This window comes from Ranitomeya imitator, chromosome 8 (genome assembly GCF_032444005.1).
Source record: "Ranitomeya imitator isolate aRanImi1 chromosome 8, aRanImi1.pri, whole genome shotgun sequence".
In the NCBI taxonomy this organism is placed as follows: domain Eukaryota; kingdom Metazoa; phylum Chordata; class Amphibia; order Anura; family Dendrobatidae; genus Ranitomeya; species Ranitomeya imitator.
This window is the reverse complement of record NC_091289.1, coordinates 205,706,294-205,728,708: the sequence shown is the minus strand read 5'-3', so window position 1 is coordinate 205,728,708 and position 22,415 is coordinate 205,706,294. Positions and strand designations below refer to the sequence as shown.

Here is a 22,415-nt window from a genome sequence, read left to right as displayed (position 1 = left end):
TAGCGAACGAGTGAGCCTAATTCTATGGCCGGGCTGAGAAGAGCCTTTTGTCGCCAGCGATAGTCTGCGCGAGAATGCTCTGCCGACCGGCATTACGCGGCAGGCAAACGTCAGTAGACCCAATAACGCCTGCATTTGCTGTAGGGTTACCTTTTTAACTTCGCGGAAGCCTTTCAACATTTGCAGGGTTTTTTGTATTTTATCCTCTGGTAAGCGGAACACCATCAAGTTGGTGTCTATTTCAATGCCCAGAAAGGGCAATACATTACATGGACCCTCCGTTTTCTCCGGTGACAATGGCACGCCGAATTTGAGTGAGATAGATTTGAATTTTTCTAGTAGATCGGAGCAGAGTTTAGAATTTCTGGGGCCGACGAACAGAAAATCGTCGAGGTAGTGAATTAGGGATTTACTGCCCGTTTCGTACTGAACTACCCAATCTAGGAAGGTGCTGAACAGCTCGAAATAGTGACATGAGATGGAACATCCCATCGGGAGGCACATGTCGAAGTAATAGTGTTGGTCCACTTTGCAGCCCAGAAGGTGGAAACATTCGGGGTGCACGGGTAGTAAACGGAATGCCGATTCAATGTCCGATTTGGCGAGCAGGGCGCCGGTCCCGGCTGCCCGCACTAATTCTACCGCCCTATCAAAAGACGCGTATGAGGCAGAAGCTTCTTCTGGAGTAATTGCGTCGTTAACCGAATCGCCCTTTGGGTGAGATAAATGATGGATTAGGCGGTATTTACCGGGTTCCTTTTTTGGTATGATGCCTAACGGTGATATTTTAATGTTTTTGAAGGGGAGCGACGTAAAGGGGCCTGCTACCCTACCCAATTCTACCTCCTTTCCAATTTTTTGCCTAAGAATTTTGGGGAATTCGTGAGCCGATTTAAGGTTATCGGATAGGGTTGGCGTTCTTGTTAGCCTAAAGGGAATAAAGAACCCGTCGGAGAATCCCGCCTGCAGCTGCTGAGCCGCTTTCTTATTGGGGTAGAGCTTTAGCCAGGGGGCCATCGCGGTTACGCTCACTGGGGTTCTGCCTTGTAGGCCCTTTGTGCGGCTGACGAGTGCACCTCGATGCTTGGTGTCCCCCCCCGCAAGCGGAGCATTCGTGTCTGAACTTGCATAGCGCGTGGAAACGGCAGTTTCCCTCGTTATATAGCCAGCAGGCCCCGGGTTTTCGCACGACCACTGAGTTCTGACCTGCGGCTCCGGAGTAATTAGTGGTCGTGGCTGAAAAGGGGGGCTGCTTTTGAGACAACATCATACGCAACCACACGTCTGTCGCTTTTACCCCCCAGCCTAGATTGGGCTGTAGGGCCAGACGCCTGCGGAACTCCTCGTCGTACCTTCGCCAGGCTGAACCGCCGTGCGACTTGTACGAACTATATATCATGTCCTGATATATAAACAATTCGGAGCAGCGTTCCGGATGTTTCTGGCCCATAATACAGCCCAATACTGCGAAGGCCTGGATCCAATTATTCATGGTTAGAGCAATTTTCGATCTCCCCCTATCAAAACCCCTATCGTTCGCTTTATCCACCGTTTGTTGGTCGGCTGATAACAGCGACCATATATCTATGTAATCATTGCTCCATATCTTCTGTCTAGTGTCTAGATCTATATGAGCGCCTAGCGGACTGATCCCGCAGAAGAAGGCGTCTTTGTGTAGATTAGCGGACTGTGGTATTGAATTGTTCACCACATTTCCCCTTGCCTGAGATAATTGCAGGATTATCTCCTTTAACGCTGAAGTTAGCTCCATTTCCTTCACATTAACCCCGTAGCGTAACGTTTCCTCGCTACCCTTGGAACACTCACCGCTGTGTGACTCTGGACGAGTGGACACCGATCCTGGAGGAACCCCCGCCGATGTTGACGGGGGGATGTCGCAGGACGGGGAAACTCTGGCTCCCGCTACAGCGAGGGACTGGCCGATGTGCTGAGTATCGTGCGTTGGAGCCCGATTACTACCACATAGTGGCGGATTGATGGCTCCGTCTTCAGCGACTGCGCGGTGGTAGTTGTGGCTGGAAGCCGCGGGGGGAGCCCGATTACTACCACATAGTGGCGGATTGATGGCTCCGTCTTCAGCGACTGCGTGATGGTTGTTGTGGCTGGAAGCCGCGGGGGATTGTTCTCCCTGGCTGAAAGCCCTAGAGGGTGCCCGCGATTTAGAGGACTTGCCACGTTCACGATGACTCTTATCCGGACTTAGCGATACCTCGGACCCCTCGGATGTTGCTGATGAAAGCCATCCTGAGGCCCGGGATCTGCGGCGGCTCCTATGAGAGCTGCGTCTGCGACGGTGACGGGAGGGGCGTTTAGAGGAGTAGCGGGAACGGCGACGGGAGTTATCGGAGGAAGATTGGGAGGACGTGCGGCGCCTACGCCTTCGTCCGCCGTTATTATGCGGTGCAATGGGGGGGATTCTATCAGTAGACAGAGGGGGATAATTGGCCGTAGATGGTACTGTAACGCTAATCGGAAGGGGGGGCGTCAGGAGGTAACCATATTCATCCCCATTGCTGGGATTTGACGGGGCAGCGGTTACCGGATAATTTTTATTTAGGTTTTGGGCAGTGGGGGGAGGTGTGGATGTGTTTGTGCTTGGTGCGTTTACTGAGGTGTCGCCATGATTCCCGCTGCGCGGCTGTTGAGCGCCTAGCTCGGTCCCATGGGACCGAACAACGCGCTCTTCAGCCGCCCTGTGACCTCTCCGGCCTGACCCCTGATACCCCCGTACAGGCATCAGGGCTGCGTCTGCCGGGGGTAGGCTGGTGGTCAGGCCAGGTGATAAATCAGCACGCTGATCGGTCGAGTTCGACCGATCAGCGCACTGTGGTGAACGTGATGGGTTAACACCAGCCCCCAGATTACCCCCTGCGGGTGGCGTATATGTGCCCGCAGGGAAGGCAACCGAGGACTGGCCAGCGCTGTGTTCAGCGCTGATCTGCCGCGACCGGAAGTGGGTGGGCGGGGACCGAAAGTGGCTGGGCGGAGCCTCCCCAGCACTCCGAGCGGTGTCCGAGGCCTCCGGAAGACGCCTGCAGCTGCGAGGCGGCGAGGCCCTCCCCTCCCCGACCTGGAGCCGCTCCGGGGCGCGGGGTAAGCGGGCGGATCGCCTGCCACCCGGCGCCACCACCGGCCTCTCCGGAGCGGCCGGGGAAGGGGGCGACACCGTCCGCCGCCGGGCGCCGCCGGATGTAGCCCCGCACAGCCGGGACGGAGCCGGCTGCCCATCACTGCCATCTGCCCCCACCGGAGTCCGGACAAGAGCCGGCGAGGAGATGCCGGCCACCCTCCGACGGGTGCGACGCCCGGCTCTACCCCGACGCCTTCGAGAGGCCCCCAGACCCCCTATAGCCGAGGGGTCCGGCACCGACAGCGGCGCAGAGAGGGGCCTCTGTCCACCGATCGGGGCCGGGCCAAACGACGGACCGCAGGGTGCTGGTGCTCCCGAAGGTATTGGAGGTGAGCTAGGCCCGAGGGGGCCCGATGGCGGAGGGGTGAGGGAGAACAGCCCTGGAGAAGGGATACTGGGGGACGGACCCAGGGGACCAGCGGGCGATGGGGTGATATAGGACGGACATACGGGACCAGGGGACAAAGGGGTAATGGAGGACGGACCTATGGGGCCAGGGGACAAAGGGGTAATGGAGGACGGACCTATGGGGCCAGGGGACAAAGGGGTAATGGAGGACGGACCTATGGGGCCAGGGGACAAAGGGGTAATGGAGGACGGACCTATGGGGCCAGGGGACAAAGGGGTAATGGAGGACGGACCTATGGGGCCAGGGGACGAAGGGGTGAGGAAAGACAGAGCGGGGTCAGGAGAAGGCCCAGGAAGGTGAGCCCTGAGGCCGGTAAGGATGGCCTGAAGCCAGTGCTCACCTCTCTGTTCCAATCCTTTCCGCAGGGCCTCGACCAGGGGGTCCGACATTACTACAGGGATGCAGGCACAAACGCTTCCAGGTGTCCTGCCGAGAGTGAAAGAGAAAGTTCTCGGCCGGACACCTGGATTTAACCCCTGTAGGAGTGGCCGTAGGACCCCTCCCCTCTAGTGCCCACTGGCCGGCTGGGGGTCTTCCAATTAGTGCATCACTAAAGGGGGGGGAGTGATGCTAGGGGGGAACTGGCACAGACCACCTTTACGTGCAGCTCTCTGTGTGCTCCCCAGTCAGAGACGCGTACCTTATACAGTACCGCGTCTGCCACTACATACATACATGCAACATACATACTACATGCAACATACATACTACATACATACATGCAACATACTATATACTACATACATACTACATACATACTACATACTACATACATACTACATACATACTACATACATGCATACTACATACATACTACATACATACTACATACATACATAGTACATACATACTACATACATACTACTACATACATACTACATACATACAACATACTACATACATACTACACACATACATACAACATACATACTGCATGCAACATACATACTACATACATGCAACATACTATATACTACATACATACTACATACATACAACATACTACATACATACTACATACATACTACATACATACTACATACATGCATACAACATACTACATACATACTACATACATAGTACATACATACTACATACATACTACATACATACACCACACATACATACTACATACATACTACATACATACAACATACATACTGCATGCAACATACATACTACATACATACAACATACTACATACATACACCACACATACATACTACATACATACTACATACATACAACATACATACTGCATGCAAACTACATACATACATACATGCAACATACATACTACATACATACTACATACATACTACATACATACTACATACTATACATACAACATACATACTACATTCAACATACATACTACATACATACTACATGCATACAACATACTACATACATATATACAACATACATACAACATACTACATACATACTACATTACATACAACATACAAACATACTACATACATACAACATACATACATACAACATACTACACACATACAACATATATACAACATACTACACACATACAACATACATACTACATACATACAACATGCTACATACATACTACATACATACAACATACTACACACATACAACATACATACAACATACATACAGCATACTACATACATACAACATACATACAGCATACTACATACATACAACATACTACATACATGCTACACACATACTACATACATACTACTTACATACATACTACATACATACAACATACTACATACATACTACAGACATACATACTCCATACATACTACATACATACTATATACATACAACATACTACATGCATACAACATACTACATGCATACAACATACTACATACATACTGCATACATACAACATACTACATACATACTACACACATACATACAACATACATACTGCATGCTACATACATACTACATACTACATACATACTACATACATACTACATAATAATAATAATAATAATCTTTATTTTTATATAGCGCTAACATATTACGCAGCGCTTTACAGTTTGCACACATTTTCATCGCTGTCCCCATTGGGGCTCACAGTCTAAATTCCCTATCAGTATGTCTTTGGAATGTGGGAGGAAACCGGAGTGCCCGGAGGAAACCCTAGCAAACACGGAGAGAACATACAAACTCTTTGCAGATGTTGTCCTTAGTGGGGCTTGAACCCAGGACTCCAGCGCTGCAAGGCTACTGTGCTAACCACTGAGCCACCGTGCTGCCCCATACATACATACATACAACATACTACATACATACTACAGACATACTACATACATACTACATACATGCATACAACATACTACATACATACTACATACATACTACATACATACAACATACTACATACATGATACATACATACTACATACATACTACTTACATACATACTACATACATACAACATACTACAGACATACATACTCCATACATACTACATACATACTATATACATGTATGCATGTAGTATGTTGTATGTATGTAGTATGTATGTAGTATGTTGTATGTATGTGTGTTGTATGTATGTAGTATGTATGTACTATGTATGTATGTAGTATGTTGTATGCATGTATGTAGTATGTATGTAGTATGTATGTAGTATGTATGTAGTATGTAGTATGTATGTAGTATATAGTATGTTGCATGTATGTAGTATGTATGTTGCATGCAGTATGTATGTTGTATGTATGTGTGTAGTATGTATGTAGTATGTTGTATGTATGCAGTATGTATGTAGTATGTATGTATGTAGTATGTTGTATGCATGTAGTATGTTGTAACATACTACATACATACATACATACTACATACATACTGCATACATACAACATACTACATACATACTACACACATACATACAACATACATACTGCATGCAACATACATACTACATACATGCAACATACTATATACTACATACATACTACATACATACAACATACTACATACATACTACATACATACTACATACATACTACATACATACTACATACATACTACATACATGCATACAACATACTACATACATACTACATACATACATAGTACATACATACTACATACATACAACACACATACATACAACATACTACATACATACTACATACATACATACAACATACATACTGCATGCAACATACATACTACATACATACATGCAACATACATACATGCAACATACTATATACTACATACATACTACATACATACTACATACTGTACATACAACATACATACTACATTCAACATACATACTACATACATACAACATACTACATACATACTACATGCATACAACATACTACATACATATATACAACATACATACAACATACTACATACATACTACATTACATACAACATACAAACATACTACATACATACAACATACACACATACAACATACTACACACATACAACATATATACAACATACTACACACATACAACATACAACATACATACATACAACATACTACACACATACAACATATATACAACATACATACAACATGCTACATACATACTACATACATACAACATACTACACACATACAACATACATACAACGTACATACAGCATACTACATACATACAACATACATACAGCATACTACATACATACAACATGCTACATACATGCTACATACATACTACATACATACTACTTACATACATACTATATACATACAACATACTACATACATACAACATACTACATACATACATACTACATACATACTGCATACATACAACATACTACAAACATACTACATACATACTACATACATACTACATACAGTATGTAGTATGTATGTTCTATGTAGGTAGTATGTATGTAGTATAGTAACATAGTTAGTAAGGCCGAAAAAAGACATGTGTCCATCCAGTTCAGCCTATATTCCATCATAATAAATCCCCAGATCTACGTCCTTCTACAGAACCTAATAATTGTATGATACAATATTGTTCTGCTCCAGGAAGACATCCAGGCCTCTCTTGAACCCCTCGACTGAGTTCGCCATCACCACCTCCTCAGGCAAGCAATTCCAGATTCTCACTGCCCTAACAGTAAAGAATCCTCTTCTATGTTGGTGGAAAAACCTTCTCTCCTCCAGACGCAAAGAATGCCCCCTTGTGCCCGTCACCTTCTTTGGTATAAACAGATCCTCAGCGAGATATTTGTATTGTCCCCTTATATACTTATACATGGTTATTAGATCGCCCCTCAGTCGTCTTTTTTCTAGACTAAATAATCCTAATTTCGCTAATCTATCTGGGTATTGTAGTTCTCCCATCCCCTTTATTAATTTTGTTGCCCTCCTTTGTACTCTCTCTAGTTCCATTATATCCTTCATGAGCACCGGTGCCCAAAACTGGACACAGTACTCCATGTGCGGTCTAACTAGGGATTTGTACAGAGGCAGTATAATGCTCTCATCATGTGTATCCAGACCTCTTTTAATGCACCCCATGATCCTGTTTGCCTTGGCAGCTGCTGCCTGGCACTGGCTGCTCCAGGTAAGTTTATCATTAACTAGGATCCCCAAGTCCTTCTCCCTGTCAGATTTACCCAGTGGTTTCCCATTCAGTGTGTAATGGTGATATTGATTCCTTCTTCCCATGTGTATAACCTTACATTTATCATTGTTAAACCTCATCTGCCACCTTTCAGCCCAAGTTTCCAACTTATCCAGATCCATCTGTAGCAGAATACTATCTTCTCTTGTATTAACTGCTTTACATAGTTTTGTATCATCTGCAAATATCGATATTTTACTGTGTAAACCTTCTACCAGATCATTAATGAATATGTTGAAGAGAACAGGTCCCAATACCGACCCCTGCGGTCCCCACTGGTCACAGCGACCCAGTTAGAGACTATACCATTTATAACCACCCTCTGCTTTCTATCACTAAGCCAGTTACTAACCCATTTACACACATTTTCCCCCAGACCAAGCATTCTCATTTTGTGTACCAACCTCTTGTGCGGCACGGTATCAAACGCTTTGGAAAAATCGAGATATACCACGTCCAATGACTCACCGTGGTCCAGCCTATAGCTTACCTCTTCATAAAAACTGATTAGATTGGTTTGACAGGAGCGATTTCTCATAAACCCATGCTGATATGGAGTTAAACAGTTATTCTCATTGAGATAATCCAGAATAACATCCCTCAGAAACCCTTCAAATATTTTACCAACAATAGAGGTTAGACTTACTGGCCTATAATTTCCAGGTTCACTTTTAGAGCCCTTTTTGAATATTGGCACCACATTTGCTATGCGCCAATCCTGCGGAACAGACCCCGTCGCTATAGAGTCCCTAAAAATAAGAAATAATGGTTTATCTATTACATTACTTAGTTCTCTTAGTACTCGTGGGTGTATGCCATCCGGACCCGGAGATTTATCTATTTTAATCTTATTTAGCCGGTTTCGCACCTCTTCTTGGGTTAGATTGGTGACCCTTAATATAGGGTTTTCATTGTTTCTTGGGATTTCACCTAGCATTTCATTTTCCACCGTGAATACCGTGGAGAAGAAGGTGTTTAATATGTTAGCTTTTTCCTCGTCATCTACAACCATTCTTTCCTCGCTATTTTTTAAGGGGCCTACATTTTCAGTTTTTATTCTTTTACTATTGATATAGTTGAAGAACAGTTTGGGATTAGTTTTACTCTCCTTAGCAATGTGCTTCTCTGTTTCCTTTTTGGCAGCTTTAATTAGTTTTTTAGATAAAGTATTTTTCTCCCTATAGTTTTTTAGAGCTTCAATGGTGCCATCCTGCTTTAGTAGTGCAAATGCTTTCTTTTTACTGTTAATTGCCTGTCTTACCTCTTTGTTTAGCCACATTGAGTTTTTCCTATTTCTAGTCCTTTTATTCCCACAAGGTGTAAACCGCTTACACTGCCTATTTAGGATGTTCTTAAACATTTCCCATTTATTATCTGTATTCTCATTTCTGAGGATATTGTCCCAGTCTACCAGATTAAGGGCATCTCTAAGCTGGTCAAACTTTGCCTTCCTAAAGTTCAGTGTTTTTGTGACTCCCTGACAAGTCCCCCTAGTGAAAGACAGGTGAAACTGTACAATATTGTGGTCGCTATTTCCTAGATGCCCGACCACCTGCAGATTTGTTATTCTGTCAGGTCTATTAGATAGTATTAGGTCTAAAAGTGCTGCTCCTCTGGTTGGATTCTGCACCAATTGTGAAAGATAATTTTTCTTGGTTATTAGCAGAAACCTGTTGCCTTTATGGGTTTCACAGGTTTCTGTTTCCCAGTTAATATCCGGGTAGTTAAAGTCCCCCATAACCAGGACCTCATTATGGGTTGCAGCTTCATCTATCTGCTTTAGAAGTAGACTTTCCACGATTTCTGTTATATTTGGGGGTTTGTAACAGACCCCAATGAGAATTTTGTTACCATTTTTCCCTCCATGAATTTCGACCCATATGGACTCGACATCCTCATTTCCTTCGCTAATATCCTCCCTTAAAGTGGACTTTAGACAAGACTTTACATAGAGACAAACCCCTCCTCCTCTCCGATTTTTACGATCCTTTCTAAACAGACTGTAACCCTGTAAGTTAACTGCCCAGTCATAGCTTTCATCTAACCATGTCTCGGTTATTCCCACTATGTCAAAGTTACCTGTAGATATTTCTGCTTCTAGTTCTTCCATCTTGTTTGTCAGGCTTCTGGCGTTTGCGAGCATGCAGTTTAGAGGATTTTGTTTTGTTCCAATCTCCTCGCTGTGGATTGTTTTAGAAATGTTCTTACCTCCCTTCTGAGTATGTTTTCCTGGGTCTTCTTTGTTCAAGTCTAATGTTTTTCTTCCCGTCCCCTCTTCTTCTAGTTTAACGCCCTCCTGATGAGTGTAGCGAGTCTTCTGGCGAATGTGTGTTTCCCAGGTTTGTTGAGGTGTAGTCCGTCTCTGGCAAGGAGTCCATCGTACAAGTAATTCACACCGTGGTCCAGGAATCCAAATCCTTGTTGTCTGCACCATCGTCTTAGCCAGTTGTTTGCATCAAGGATCCTGTTCCATCTCCTGGTGCCATGCCCGTCTACTGGAAGGATAGAAGAAAAAACTACCTGTGCATCCAGTTCCTTTACTTTCTTCCCCAACTCTTCAAAGTCCTTGCAGATTGTCGGTAGGTCCTTCCTTGCCGTGTCATTGGTGCCAACATGTATCAGAAGAAATGGGTGGACGTCCTTGGAGCTGAAGAGCTTTGGTATCCTATCGGTCACATCCTTGATCATCGCACCTGGAAGGCAGCATACTTCTCTTGCAGTTATGTCCGGTCTGCAGATGGCTGCTTCTGTGCCTCTCAGTAGTGAGTCTCCCACCACCACCACTCTTCGTTGCTTCTTGGCTGTACTTTTTGCTGTCACTTGTTGCTGTGTGCCCTTTTCTTTTTTGCTTGCTGGTATTGCTTCATCCTTAGGTGTGCCATCTTCATCCTCTACAAAGATTTGATATCGGTTCTTCAGTTGTGTGGTTGGTGATTTCTCCATGGTCTTCTTGCTTCTTTTGGTCACATGCTTCCACTCATCTGCTTTTGGAGGTTCTCTGACACTTTTTTCACCTTCTGTGACCAGTAGAGATGCTTCTGTTCTGTCTAGAAAGTCTTCATTCTCTTTGATGAGTTTCAAAGTTGCTATTCTTTCTTCCAGACCCCGCACCTTTTCTTCTAAAAGGGCCACTAGTCTACACTTCTGACAGGCGAAATTTGATTCTTCTTCTGGTCGATCTGTGAACATGTAGCACATGCTGCAGCTCACCATGTAGGTTGTCACAACTGCCATGTTGCTCCTAGATCCTGCTGACTTGCTGTGTGTTTTCCTTCTTGTGTAATCTACTCAGCCAAGCTCTCTTGCAATAATGTCCTACAGGCAAAAATTCGTTTTTTGGTTTGGTGATGCTTTCCAAGCAGCTGGTCCCGGCTGTACCCAACGATCTTCTAGCTTAGGGAGACTCTTCGCTTTTCCCAGAAGGCACCTGGAATATGCAAATTAGCCTCCTCAAGCTTGAATCCCTGGTTAGTATGCATGTAGTATGTTGTATGTATGTAGTATGTATTTATGTGGTATGTTGTATGTATGTATGTTGTATGTATGTAGTATGTTGTATGTATGTAGTATGTTGTATGTATGTATGTAGTATGCATGTAGTATGTTGTATGTATGTTGTATGTATGTATGTAGTTGTCACGATATGGTATGAAATATCATATAAGTAGTTTCTCTTGTGAGCAGGCTGCGGGCTAAAAAGCCCCCCTTCCCTTGCACTCAGCCAAGAGCTTTCCTTTCCAAGGGATGGGGGAAGAAGAGTTTATTACCTCTAGCTCGGAGAGCAAAGGTATTTACGACCGGCATCCCTGCAGTGGAAAGTGACCGGCTAGAACTGGATTCTAAGTCTCTAGAATCCATGGAAGTTCTTTGTTTTGTTTTTGTAAGATATTACGCAAACCGTTTACGTTAAGAACACAAAAATATATATTCTTAATCTCCCTCGGTGGATCTACCCATCACTCTAAACACGGGCTTCTAACTCCATCTGGTAAAGAAGTAGGGATTTCTCTGTAAATATGTATCCCAGATAGGACATATTTGATCTCATTAGAATGCCCACGTTAATCCGAGATGAATGCTGGGTTTGTTATGACTATGACATTTCAGCAGATGTAGTTGTGGATTTGATAAGGAGCCATCTGATCAGCTGCAAATTTATTCTGCAGCCGGACAATTACCTCTATCATCCAGCCAATGTCGCTTGGGAGTTATGATCCAGCCCCAGAGCCCTGATCTCCCATCATCCCAACTGTCCGGAATCACATGAAGGATCCGCTCAAGCCTCGTACACAGGAGATCTGGGGCCAGGTCTCCAGGATAGCTGAGATCATCCATAACCTGTGTACAAGTGATGACAATTGATGGAGGTGACTGGCAGTGACCACATACCGATGATGGAGGCGACGGGCAGTCACCAGATAGCGATGGCGGTGAGGGACGATCGCCGGATACTGATGGGATTTCCATTCCTCTTAGGTTCATTCCCTTTACATTCAACCCTTCAATTCCTGGAAACTTCTGACTTTGCAGCCTTTACTCCACACCTGCCTATAACTTTTGCCCAGTACTGTATATTAGACTATCTATGGCGTCATGTCTCCTTTTACAGCTTTGACTGTAGTAACTCAATCTTCGGACAGACACTGAACCCCCACAACCACAAAAAGACCTGTGGGGGCTCCAGTGGTGGAGAGGGCGCCCTGATTGCTGGGGGTGGTGCTATCCTTGGCGTGGCCACAGATGTGTTGGGAAGTATCCGGATGCCATCCAGCTTTTGTGGGATCTGTGGATTGAAACCGTGTGGAAACAGACTCAGGTAAGTTGTGGCAGTAATGGAAGCCATCACTTATTCATGAGGCATCATCATTCTATTAGAATTCCTTTTTTCTTTCTCCTTTATCTTTTCCATCTTTCATTCAACTTATTCCTCATTCTTTGCATTTTCCCGCTCTTCTGCCTCCTCAGTTTCTTTTTCCATTTCCTCCATTTCTCCTCCTCTTTTCTATTCATCCTCCTCTTCCCACCTCATTATTCTTTTCCTACAACTCTTTATGTTCTTCCTGTTCTTTATTTTCCATTCTTCTCTTCTTCCACTCCCTCATTGTCCCTATAATGATCCGGCCATGTGCGTTGTTCTCTTCCTCCTTCCTCTCCATCCTTCCTTTGTCCTTGACTTTTGGATATGGGTTGGACCCCACATACATTGGGATTCACAAGTACTGCGATATCCCCAGTTGTCTGACATACAGCACCAGGACAGACAGCCATAAAGGGGCGGCACGCACAGGCCGGCCATTCAAGCAGAGCCAGTAGTGTTGAGCGATACCTTCCGATATTCGGAAATATCGGTATCGGATTGGATCGGCCGATATCCAAAAAATATCGGATATCGTCGATACCGATACCTGATACCAATGCAAGTCAATGGGAAAAAAAACTCGGAATTAAAATAAACCCTTTCTTTCCTTGTAGGTTAATTCTACATGAAGGAAAACAACTAAGAATAATGCCGGATGTATCAGGGGAGGTGGAGGAGACATTAAAGGCATAGAGGTTTAGCCCAATCAAATGGAATAGCAGGAATTATTATTTTTTTTTTAAGATGTTCGGAGTTACAAAGATATTGACTATGTTAAGGTTTTTTATATTTTGTCAGATATTTATGTTTCACTACTTCCATGCTCTTCACCTTCTTTTTTACTTCTCCCACACTTTCTTCTTCATCATCCTCAGCAGCATCTTTTTCATCAACTTCTCCTTCACCTTATTCATCTTCTTCTTCACCTTCTTCCTATTATTCATTTTTTTTTATTCTTCATATTCTTTTTATTCAACTATTCTTCTTCTTCATATTCTTCTTCTTCATCTTCTTCATATTATGCTTCTTCATCATATTCTTATTTGTGACAGGCATTCCTGTAGTTGTTATCTATAAAAATTTGAAGATTACACCTTCCGTTCTGCCTGTCACAAAAGATTTACAACAGGATTTGTCCGCGTTCAGTTTGGCCTGCAGCAGCAGGTTTTTTCCAGGGGCATCACGAGGAGGAACGGACTCGCCCCCATACACTGCTTAGTCTTCTTCTGCTTATAATTTAGATAATATCTTTTGCTCTGATTTTTAGTCTTATGCTTAATATTCTTCTGCTTTTTGTTCTGCAGCTTCTTGTTCTTCTGCTTCTTGGTCTTCAGGGTCGTCTCCAGGGTCGTCGTCTCCAGGGTCGTCGTCTCCAGGGTCGTCGTCTCCAGGGTCGTCGTCTCCAGGGTCGTCGTCTCCGGGGTCGTCGTCTCCGGGGTCGTCGTCTCAGGGGTCATCGTCTCAGGGGTCATCGTCTTCTTCGGGGTGGTCTTCAGGGTCGTGGTCTCCAGGGTCGTCGTCTTCTTCAGGGTTGTCTTCAGGGTCGTCGTCTTTAGGGTCGTTGTCAGGGAGATCCAGAGTGATTAGCAAAAACTATTTCCAAAAGCTTGAACTTGGAAATGTAGCAGAAGGTACAAGAAGGCTGAGGAACTGCCGAGAACCAGCTGATGATACTGGAACCCGGATGGCTACCCGAAGGTACAAGAGCCAATGGAACTACCGAGGACCAGCTGACGGTACTGGAACCCGGTTACTAAGCAGGAGGTACCTGTGCCAGAAAGCACTATCAAGGACCACCAGACGTTGGTGGAACTCGGATACCCAGAAGTAGGCACCTAAGCCAAAGGCTTTGCCTGGAACCAGCTGATGGTACTGGAACCAGGATGGGGAGCCGAAGGTACAAGAGCCAATGGAACTACTGAGGACTAGCTGACGGTACTGGAACCCGGTTACTAAGCAGGAGGTTCCTGTGCCAGAAAGCACTACCAAGGACCACCAGACATTGGTGGAACACTGATACCCAGAAGGAGGCACCTAAGCCAAAGGCTCTGCCTGGAACAAGCTGACGGTACTGGAACCAGGATGGGGAGCAGAAGTTACAAGAGCAAAAGACACTGCCGAGAACCAGCTGATGGTACTGGAACCCGGATGGGTAGCAGAAGGTACAAGAGCCAATGCAACTACCGAGGACCAGCTGACGGTACTGGAACCTGGTTACTAAGCAGGAGGTACCTGTGCCAGAAAGCACTACCAAGGACCACCAGATGTTGGTGGAACTCGGATACCCAGAAGGAGGCACCTAAGCCAAAGGCTCTGCCCGGAAGCAGCTGACGGTACTGGAACCAGGATGGGGAGCAGAAGGTACAAGAGCCAATGGAACTACCGAGGACCAGCTGACGGTTCTGGAACCCGGTTACTAAGCAGGAGGTACACGTGCCAGAAAGCACTACCAAGGACCACCAGACGTTGGTGGAACTCTGATACCCAGAAGGAGGCACCTAAGCCAAAGGCTCTGCCTGGAACCAGCTGACGGTACTGGAACCAGGGGGACCTATTCAAGATTGTCTGCCAAAGAACCAGCTAATGGTGCTGGAACTCAGATAGGCAGCAGAAGGTCCACAGGAACAAAAAATTTGCTAGGCCGCGAGCCGGCCGTAGTTACCGAAAACCCACAGTCCTACAGGGGGAGCTTGTCCTATTGGCACTATGGAACCAGCCTTGATTGCCAGTTCCCACAGCCCACATAGGAAGCACCTAAACTGCAGGCACCATAGAGTTGGCTAACCCGACCGCAACCAGACAGGACAACGTATTGGAGGCAAAGTGACCTTGACACTACTCGGAAAAAGCTGGCGTGCTGGAACCAGGCTTGGCAGGAGGGAGTACCCATGCCAAAGACACTTCTGAGCAGCAACTAGCGGTGTTGGAGCCCAGGGATTACATGAGAAACAGAGTGTAGGCTGAGGCCTAATTGGAGCAAGTTTAAAATCTGTAGTGGTGTCAATGTGGGGGGAGCAGGAGAAATTGCTGCACACACAGCTGGGGATCAGCTGACGCTACTGAACCCCAATAACACTGGAGCATGTGTTGACTGTGCAGACTGCACTTCCGAGCAGCAACTGGCGGTGTTGGAGCCCAGGGATTACAGGAGAAACAGAGTGTAGCCTGAGGCCTAATTGGAGCAAGTTGAAAGGGAACCTGTAACCCCCCCAGGCGTTTGTAACTTAAAGAGACACCTTGTGCAGCACTAATGCTGCACAAGGAAAAGGTGGCTCTTTTACTTATGCTCCTTGCACACGCTGAAGTTTACACTTATAAAATGTGCCCCCCCCCCCATACCGTGAAACCGTCCCGGAGGCGGGACTTTCCTTCCTAATGAGACGCAGCACAGCTGTCATTCATACCCCCTTGGCGCCGGCGCCACCTCCTCAGCGTTGTTTAAATCTGTCCCGGAGCCTGCGCTGTTATGTTATCCCTTGGGCATGCGCAGTTAGCGCTGCCTGTCTTCTGACATCATTTGTTGTCGGGCTGACTGCGCCTGTGCGGCCACACTGCACGAGATCCCGCCTCGCAGTGTCTTCTGATTTATTCACACTGCGAGGCTGGGATTCATGGGCATGCGCAATGTATATCTTCACCTCTCATTCATCTCCCTCCGCAATCTTCAGACTGTGCGGCGCCAGCTGATCCCTAATCCCCGTGGCTGACACTTTTCCCTCTTTTGACTTTCTGATTACACAGCTTGCATTTGACAAAGCAAATGTCATCTGCAACTGTGTCAAAAAAGGACCAGGCCCTGCAAGTCTTGGGAGCGCCCGTTTTGGCTTTTGGAAGAGGCATGCTCCTAATGGGTGCCGAAATGGAGGCTACAGGCAACACATTCTTCCCCCTCCCTCTCCCTCCTTTTTGGGCTGTTCGGGGAATCTCTTCCTCAGAGCTGCTCCCACCACCTTCCTGTACATCACACCATGATGGGTCAAGGACCTCATCTACACTGCCCTCTTCCAACAACTGCTTCTCCTGGGTAGTCTCGGCAGCACAATACGCACCAGAAAGTGGCACCTGAGTCTTATCATCAGATGTGTACTGAGGTGTGCTGATCGGAGGCACTGGCCCACCCACCTCTTCAATTTCAGAAAGACAAAGCAGTTGGACATCACTGCATACTGCCTCTTCTTCCATTTCTCGAATGCTGCTTGGCTGGCCCCCTCTTTCCAAGCCAAGAGATTCAGAGAACAGAAGTTGAGATGGCTCCTGTACAGGGCTCTCTGACTGCCTGGGCAATTTGGCAGGTGGTGAAGAGACAGATGGGTGCTCGTCAGTGCTCTGTGCCTGAGAGGATGTGGCACTAATTGAAGTTGATGCGTTAGCTGCTATCCATAGTGTGCTTATTCCTGAACAGCTGTTAACAGGTATAAGAAACACTAATTTTATAAAGTGTGGAATAGACTTTAATATGAGCTAATGTTGCCTATATAACTGTAAAGTGGAGTGTTTGGTGAGCTGTATTAACTTTCTGTTATTTTCGCAGAACAGACTACAGCGTGAGCTGAACTCACACAGAGACCTTGCAGACAGCCGTGAACGGCGCTGCAAGGCCAAAAAAAGCTCCTCTATGTACTCCTATATAATGTTTTTCCACAATCTAGCAGGATACAGATGGAAAACCACTAATAGGATAATTCAGGAAAAATGTGCAGCAGGCAGCACTAATTGAAAAAAGGACAATGGAACCGTATGAGGCAGTGACGCACGCTGAGCTGACTACAACAGGCTGTGGCTGCAGAACAGACTACAGCGTGAGCTGAACTCACACAGAGACCTTGCAGACAGCCGTGAACAGCGCTGCAAGGCCAAAAAAACTCCTCTATGTAATCCTATATAGTGTTTTTCCACAATCAAGCAGGATACGGATGAAAACCCACTAATAGGATAAATCAGGAACAATGTGCAGCAGGCAGCACTAATTGAAAAAAGGACAATGGAACAGTATGAGGCAATGACGCACGCTGAGCTGTCTACAACCGGCTGTGGCTGCAGAACAGACTACAGAGTGACCTGCACTCACACAGACTCCTTGCAGACACCTGTGAACAGCGCTGCAAGGCAAAAACAAGGTTCTCACACAGCGGTTGCTAAATTAGCCTGGGTAAAGCACAATGAAGCAAATCGCAATCTCAAACTGGCCCTCAGTCAGAACACAGCATCCTGTCCCTAACTGAATTCACAGCAGAGTGAACCCAAAATGGTGGCGGTGACTTTTATAGTGCATCATGGCATCATTTCAGCAGCCAATCACAGCCATGCCAGTAGTTACATGACTAGCATGCATAACAGGATGTGCCCACACTTCTTAGGAATCCTCATTGGCTGAATTAAATGAAACTGGCTCATATCATTATGGGAACTTCCAATTCCGGTATCCGATATCACAAAAGTATCGGAACTCAGTATAGGAATTCCTATACCGCGAATATCGTCCGATACCCCGATATTTGCAGTCTCATTTGACACTTTTTTTTATAATTCTATCATTTTTGTAAACTTAAAAACTAGAAGTCCCTGCAAAAGCATTAATGGGACTAAACTTGGCAAACCTCCGACTCACAAAGAGTCATCCTACAGCGCTCAGGAGAGGTAAAACCCCATGTGGAGGAAACCTCCAGGGAACCATGGCTGAAGGATTGCCCTTCCCTTGGGCTTAGAGGGTTACTGCAAATGATAACTCTTTATAGCCAATATACAATTGAACCTGGTACAAGATATACAATGACAAATTCAAAAATACAATAATGCATTTATCATTATACAAGCAATAGTTAAAAAGTTTTAGGACAGAGATTATAAGCAGGGCGGGAGGGCGGAAAATGTTTCCTCCTGTCCATCCTGTGAGAGAAAGAGGAAGAGCCAGAGTTGCCTCCCCTATATAAGCCCCACTCTCCTCACAGTAATACACCAGGCACAAACATCTAAACTCCTTCCTCTTAAAGCAACAACACTCTTGCTTAAAATCTACACTGCAATACAAACAAAAGCTGCAGGAGTTCTCGGTCCACCCATCCCCAAGTCATGTCCACCTCCGTCTAGTCTCCGGTGGTTTCTTTTCCTTCTCTCTTCTCTTTCCTCTCCATTCTTCCTTTGTCATCTTCCTTCTTTCTCTTCTCCTTGTCGTTATTCTTGTGATGACCCCACCATGTTCTTCCTATCTTCCAGTGATCTTGGAATCCTGTCTCCGGTCAGTGGGAAGTCAGGTTAGTCATTTTTATAGTCATTTTGCAGTGGTTGTGGCCACCATGTCGCCTTCATCTTTATGAACCTGAGCTTGTTGCTATATGACTGAGATGGTTCTGTCCCTGTAGCTGTGAATATGCCAGGTCCAATGGCTCGGGATGTGGACAGCTTGGCCTTGTTCATGAAAGCCGTTCTGTGTGATGAATTGTTCCGCCTCGACCCCACGGTGCCGCCAGTCCCCTTCAATGATGAGGTATGGGGCTCTGTGGACCTTCCCTGATGCCAGAGAAGGCCACATATACACACACATATATTACAGTTGCATCTACACCGCACTCCTCATTACTCCACAAGTGCTGTTATTTCCCCTGATGAGCCTGGACGCAGATGCGTTGTGTGATGTCCAGTCATCGGCCTTACAGGATAAATCATTTATTGGACAAGTCTCCCAATGAGAACAGGATTATTTTCAAAACTAAAAACTCAAAATGCAGCAAATTCTTCTGCAGAATGAGCGTCCGGACATTTCTAGGTTGTAAAGAGCTGAGATCAGTGATCTGTGATCAGTGATCTGTGGGATCTGAAGCGTTAGTGACATCAGAAGCTTCTCCATCAGAAACCTCCTCTGGCCGAGTCCATGTAACATCGGAGCTTCTGTGATGAGAGAGAGATCTCCATGATTTGCATGGAAAATGCTGTGAAAACCTGATCCGGATGCCGGTTACTGTTTCACAAGTCCGTTTCATGTGCTTTATGCCAATTCCATCACTGTGCGTTTTTTTCCGCCAGACAAAAAAAACGTTTCAGTGGACGTTTTCTCCGTCCGCTGGAAACGACTATTTGAACAGATCCGGCAAAAAACGGATGAAACATCTGGCCATCAGGCACAATCCAGCGCTAATTCAACTCTGTGTGAAAAAAAACGGATCTGTTTTTTTCAAAAGTTGCCGGATTGTGCCTGAAACAAAAAGCCTGATGTGTGAAAGTAGCCTTAGGGGAGGCCGACTCGTTGGTTTATGCACAATTGCGGGATCTGGAGGATCTGACACATTGAGGTTTGGACCTCAAAGTCTCCACCAGCTTCACATAGCTGCCTGCTGCTTTGTAAAGGGATGTTTGTGGCTGCTCTCTTAAAGAGAACCTGTCACTAGAAAATATGCTGTTAACCTGCAGATATGGGATTAATCTGCAGGTTAGTGGAGTTATTAACCTGCTCAGAGCCTCCACGTAGCTGAACGATGAGGGGAGAAAGTGAACTTTATTCCCACTGGTAGCATTCCCGCTTCAGTCACAGGGCGGCACCGGCGCTGATTCAGTTACCGCTCTGAGTGTAGAGAGTGTCTGCAGTAACTGCACCCCTGACCGGGACTTGCACTCACCCTGCATTAGGGAGGTCCGTCAGTCAGGGAAGGAGGCGGGTTACTGAACCCAAGCTGCCACCACCCCATGACTGTGTCCTTATCTTGCTGCAATCCTTTCGCTGTAACCTTCTGGCCTACTGGCACTGGATGACTGGGCCCTTTCATAAAACGTTGCGGAGCTGCTGTGCTTCCCCGGGCTCTAAATCCCTACGGGACACCTGGGGCTCCCTGGCCCCTCTGAGCTGCACCAGCTCCCTCTCTTCACTGACTGAAATCAGGAAATGCTCCTGGATAGGAGACTCCTCCTATTAGAAAACTATGTACACTACTAGATGGTGGCCTGATTCTAACGCATCGGGTATTCTAGAATATGCATGTTCACGTAGTATATTGCCCAGCCACGTAGTATATTGCCCAGTCACGTTTTATAATGCTCCATGCAGTTATGGCCCCATAGAGGCCGGCTGGCCTTGACCAATCAGCAAGGCGGGATTTCCGAGACAGACAGACAATTAGACCCTTAGACAACTCAATGGCAGCACTTGACAGCAGTGGAGGACAATGATGATTCCAGAATTTGTGGCAGACTGTGCCCGTCGCTGATTGGTCGAGGCTGCCAGGGATTTCCAGGACAGACAGACAATTAAACCCTTAGACAATTATAAATATAGATATGTACGCAGCAGCACTTGAACTGGCATAGTAAACACAGCAACATATCCACAGTTAAGCAGGATGTATTTAAAGGGGTGGGGGCGTCCACAGTTTGATCCACCCCTTACAGTATCAGCCACAGATATCTTCACAGTACGATGATTGAGCTTAGGTTTCCGTGACATATCTAATGTTTTCATACCTCGTCCGAGGCATTGCACGATGTGATGCTTTTCGGCAGCAGAGATCCTTTTTCATTCCAATATTACTTGGAACATGCGGCTGCTTAATAATGAGGAATGTGCTTCTTCTTAAGGAGTTTCCCTTTAATGGGGCACTTGGCTACTAATTAGCACAGGTATCTAAGATTGATGTCAGTGATACGGAGACAAAAAACGTCTATAACATTATGGGAAAATGACAATATGACATTTTACACGACACTTGCGTTCCAATTTGCAGAATAATTTTGAACATGCTGCACACATTTGTGTGACCTGATCACAAGGGGCGTTCTTTTATGGCTGCCTCCTGCTATATCAGGGGATGGGGTCTGATCTGATGACTGTCTCTTTCACTCTCTGTTATCAGCTGCTCTTTGTCCACAGATTTATCACAGCAGACGGCGTCTGATCATTGGCTTCTACGACACTGATGGATATTTCCTCCCACACCCGAGCATGAGACGAGCCGTGCAGGAGACCAAATCCCTGCTGGAGGAGGCTGGACACAAGGTGCGGCTGAGAGGTGGTGGTGTCTGAGCGGTGGGGGCAGAATCCCAGATCAGGGGAAGCCTGTGCTCTAGAAACCCTTGTGCCAGAGCTGTTTTAAAAGTCAGGGACCGCACAACCAAAAATCATGCACTGATCTAATGCAGCTGCGAAAAAATGTACAAAACTGATGACGAGGTTCTTAGCTTATCATTCGGGTTAGACTGTATGATGTCGCTGCCATGTCGAACCTCTCAAGGGGTCCCTAGTTTAAAAGGTGCGGCCCCATATGCACACCACCATCGGAGCAACAATGCATCAGTAGGGCGGGTGAAATGGTGCCTCACAGCACCCATACTGCGAGGCTGAGTTCCCATGACTCCGGACCACGCTGTCCCCAGGTACAACACTACCGTAATAAT

General features: G+C 45.9%; 1 protein-coding gene across 2 annotated transcripts in view; it reads left to right on the top strand.

Annotated features, from left to right (window-relative positions):
• The window catches only part of LOC138647079 (vitamin D3 hydroxylase-associated protein-like), a 160,574-nt gene that overhangs the window by 91,492 nt on the left and 46,667 nt on the right, over positions 1-22,415 (top strand). For both annotated transcript variants that reach the window (XM_069735897.1, XM_069735898.1), the window contains exons 5-8: positions 12,789-12,995; positions 19,251-19,288; positions 19,397-19,521; positions 21,892-22,017. In XM_069735897.1, the coding sequence (XP_069591998.1) occupies positions 12,789-12,995; positions 19,251-19,288; positions 19,397-19,521; positions 21,892-22,017 (496 nt within the window). The remainder of the gene's footprint in view (positions 1-12,788; positions 12,996-19,250; positions 19,289-19,396; positions 19,522-21,891; positions 22,018-22,415) is intronic.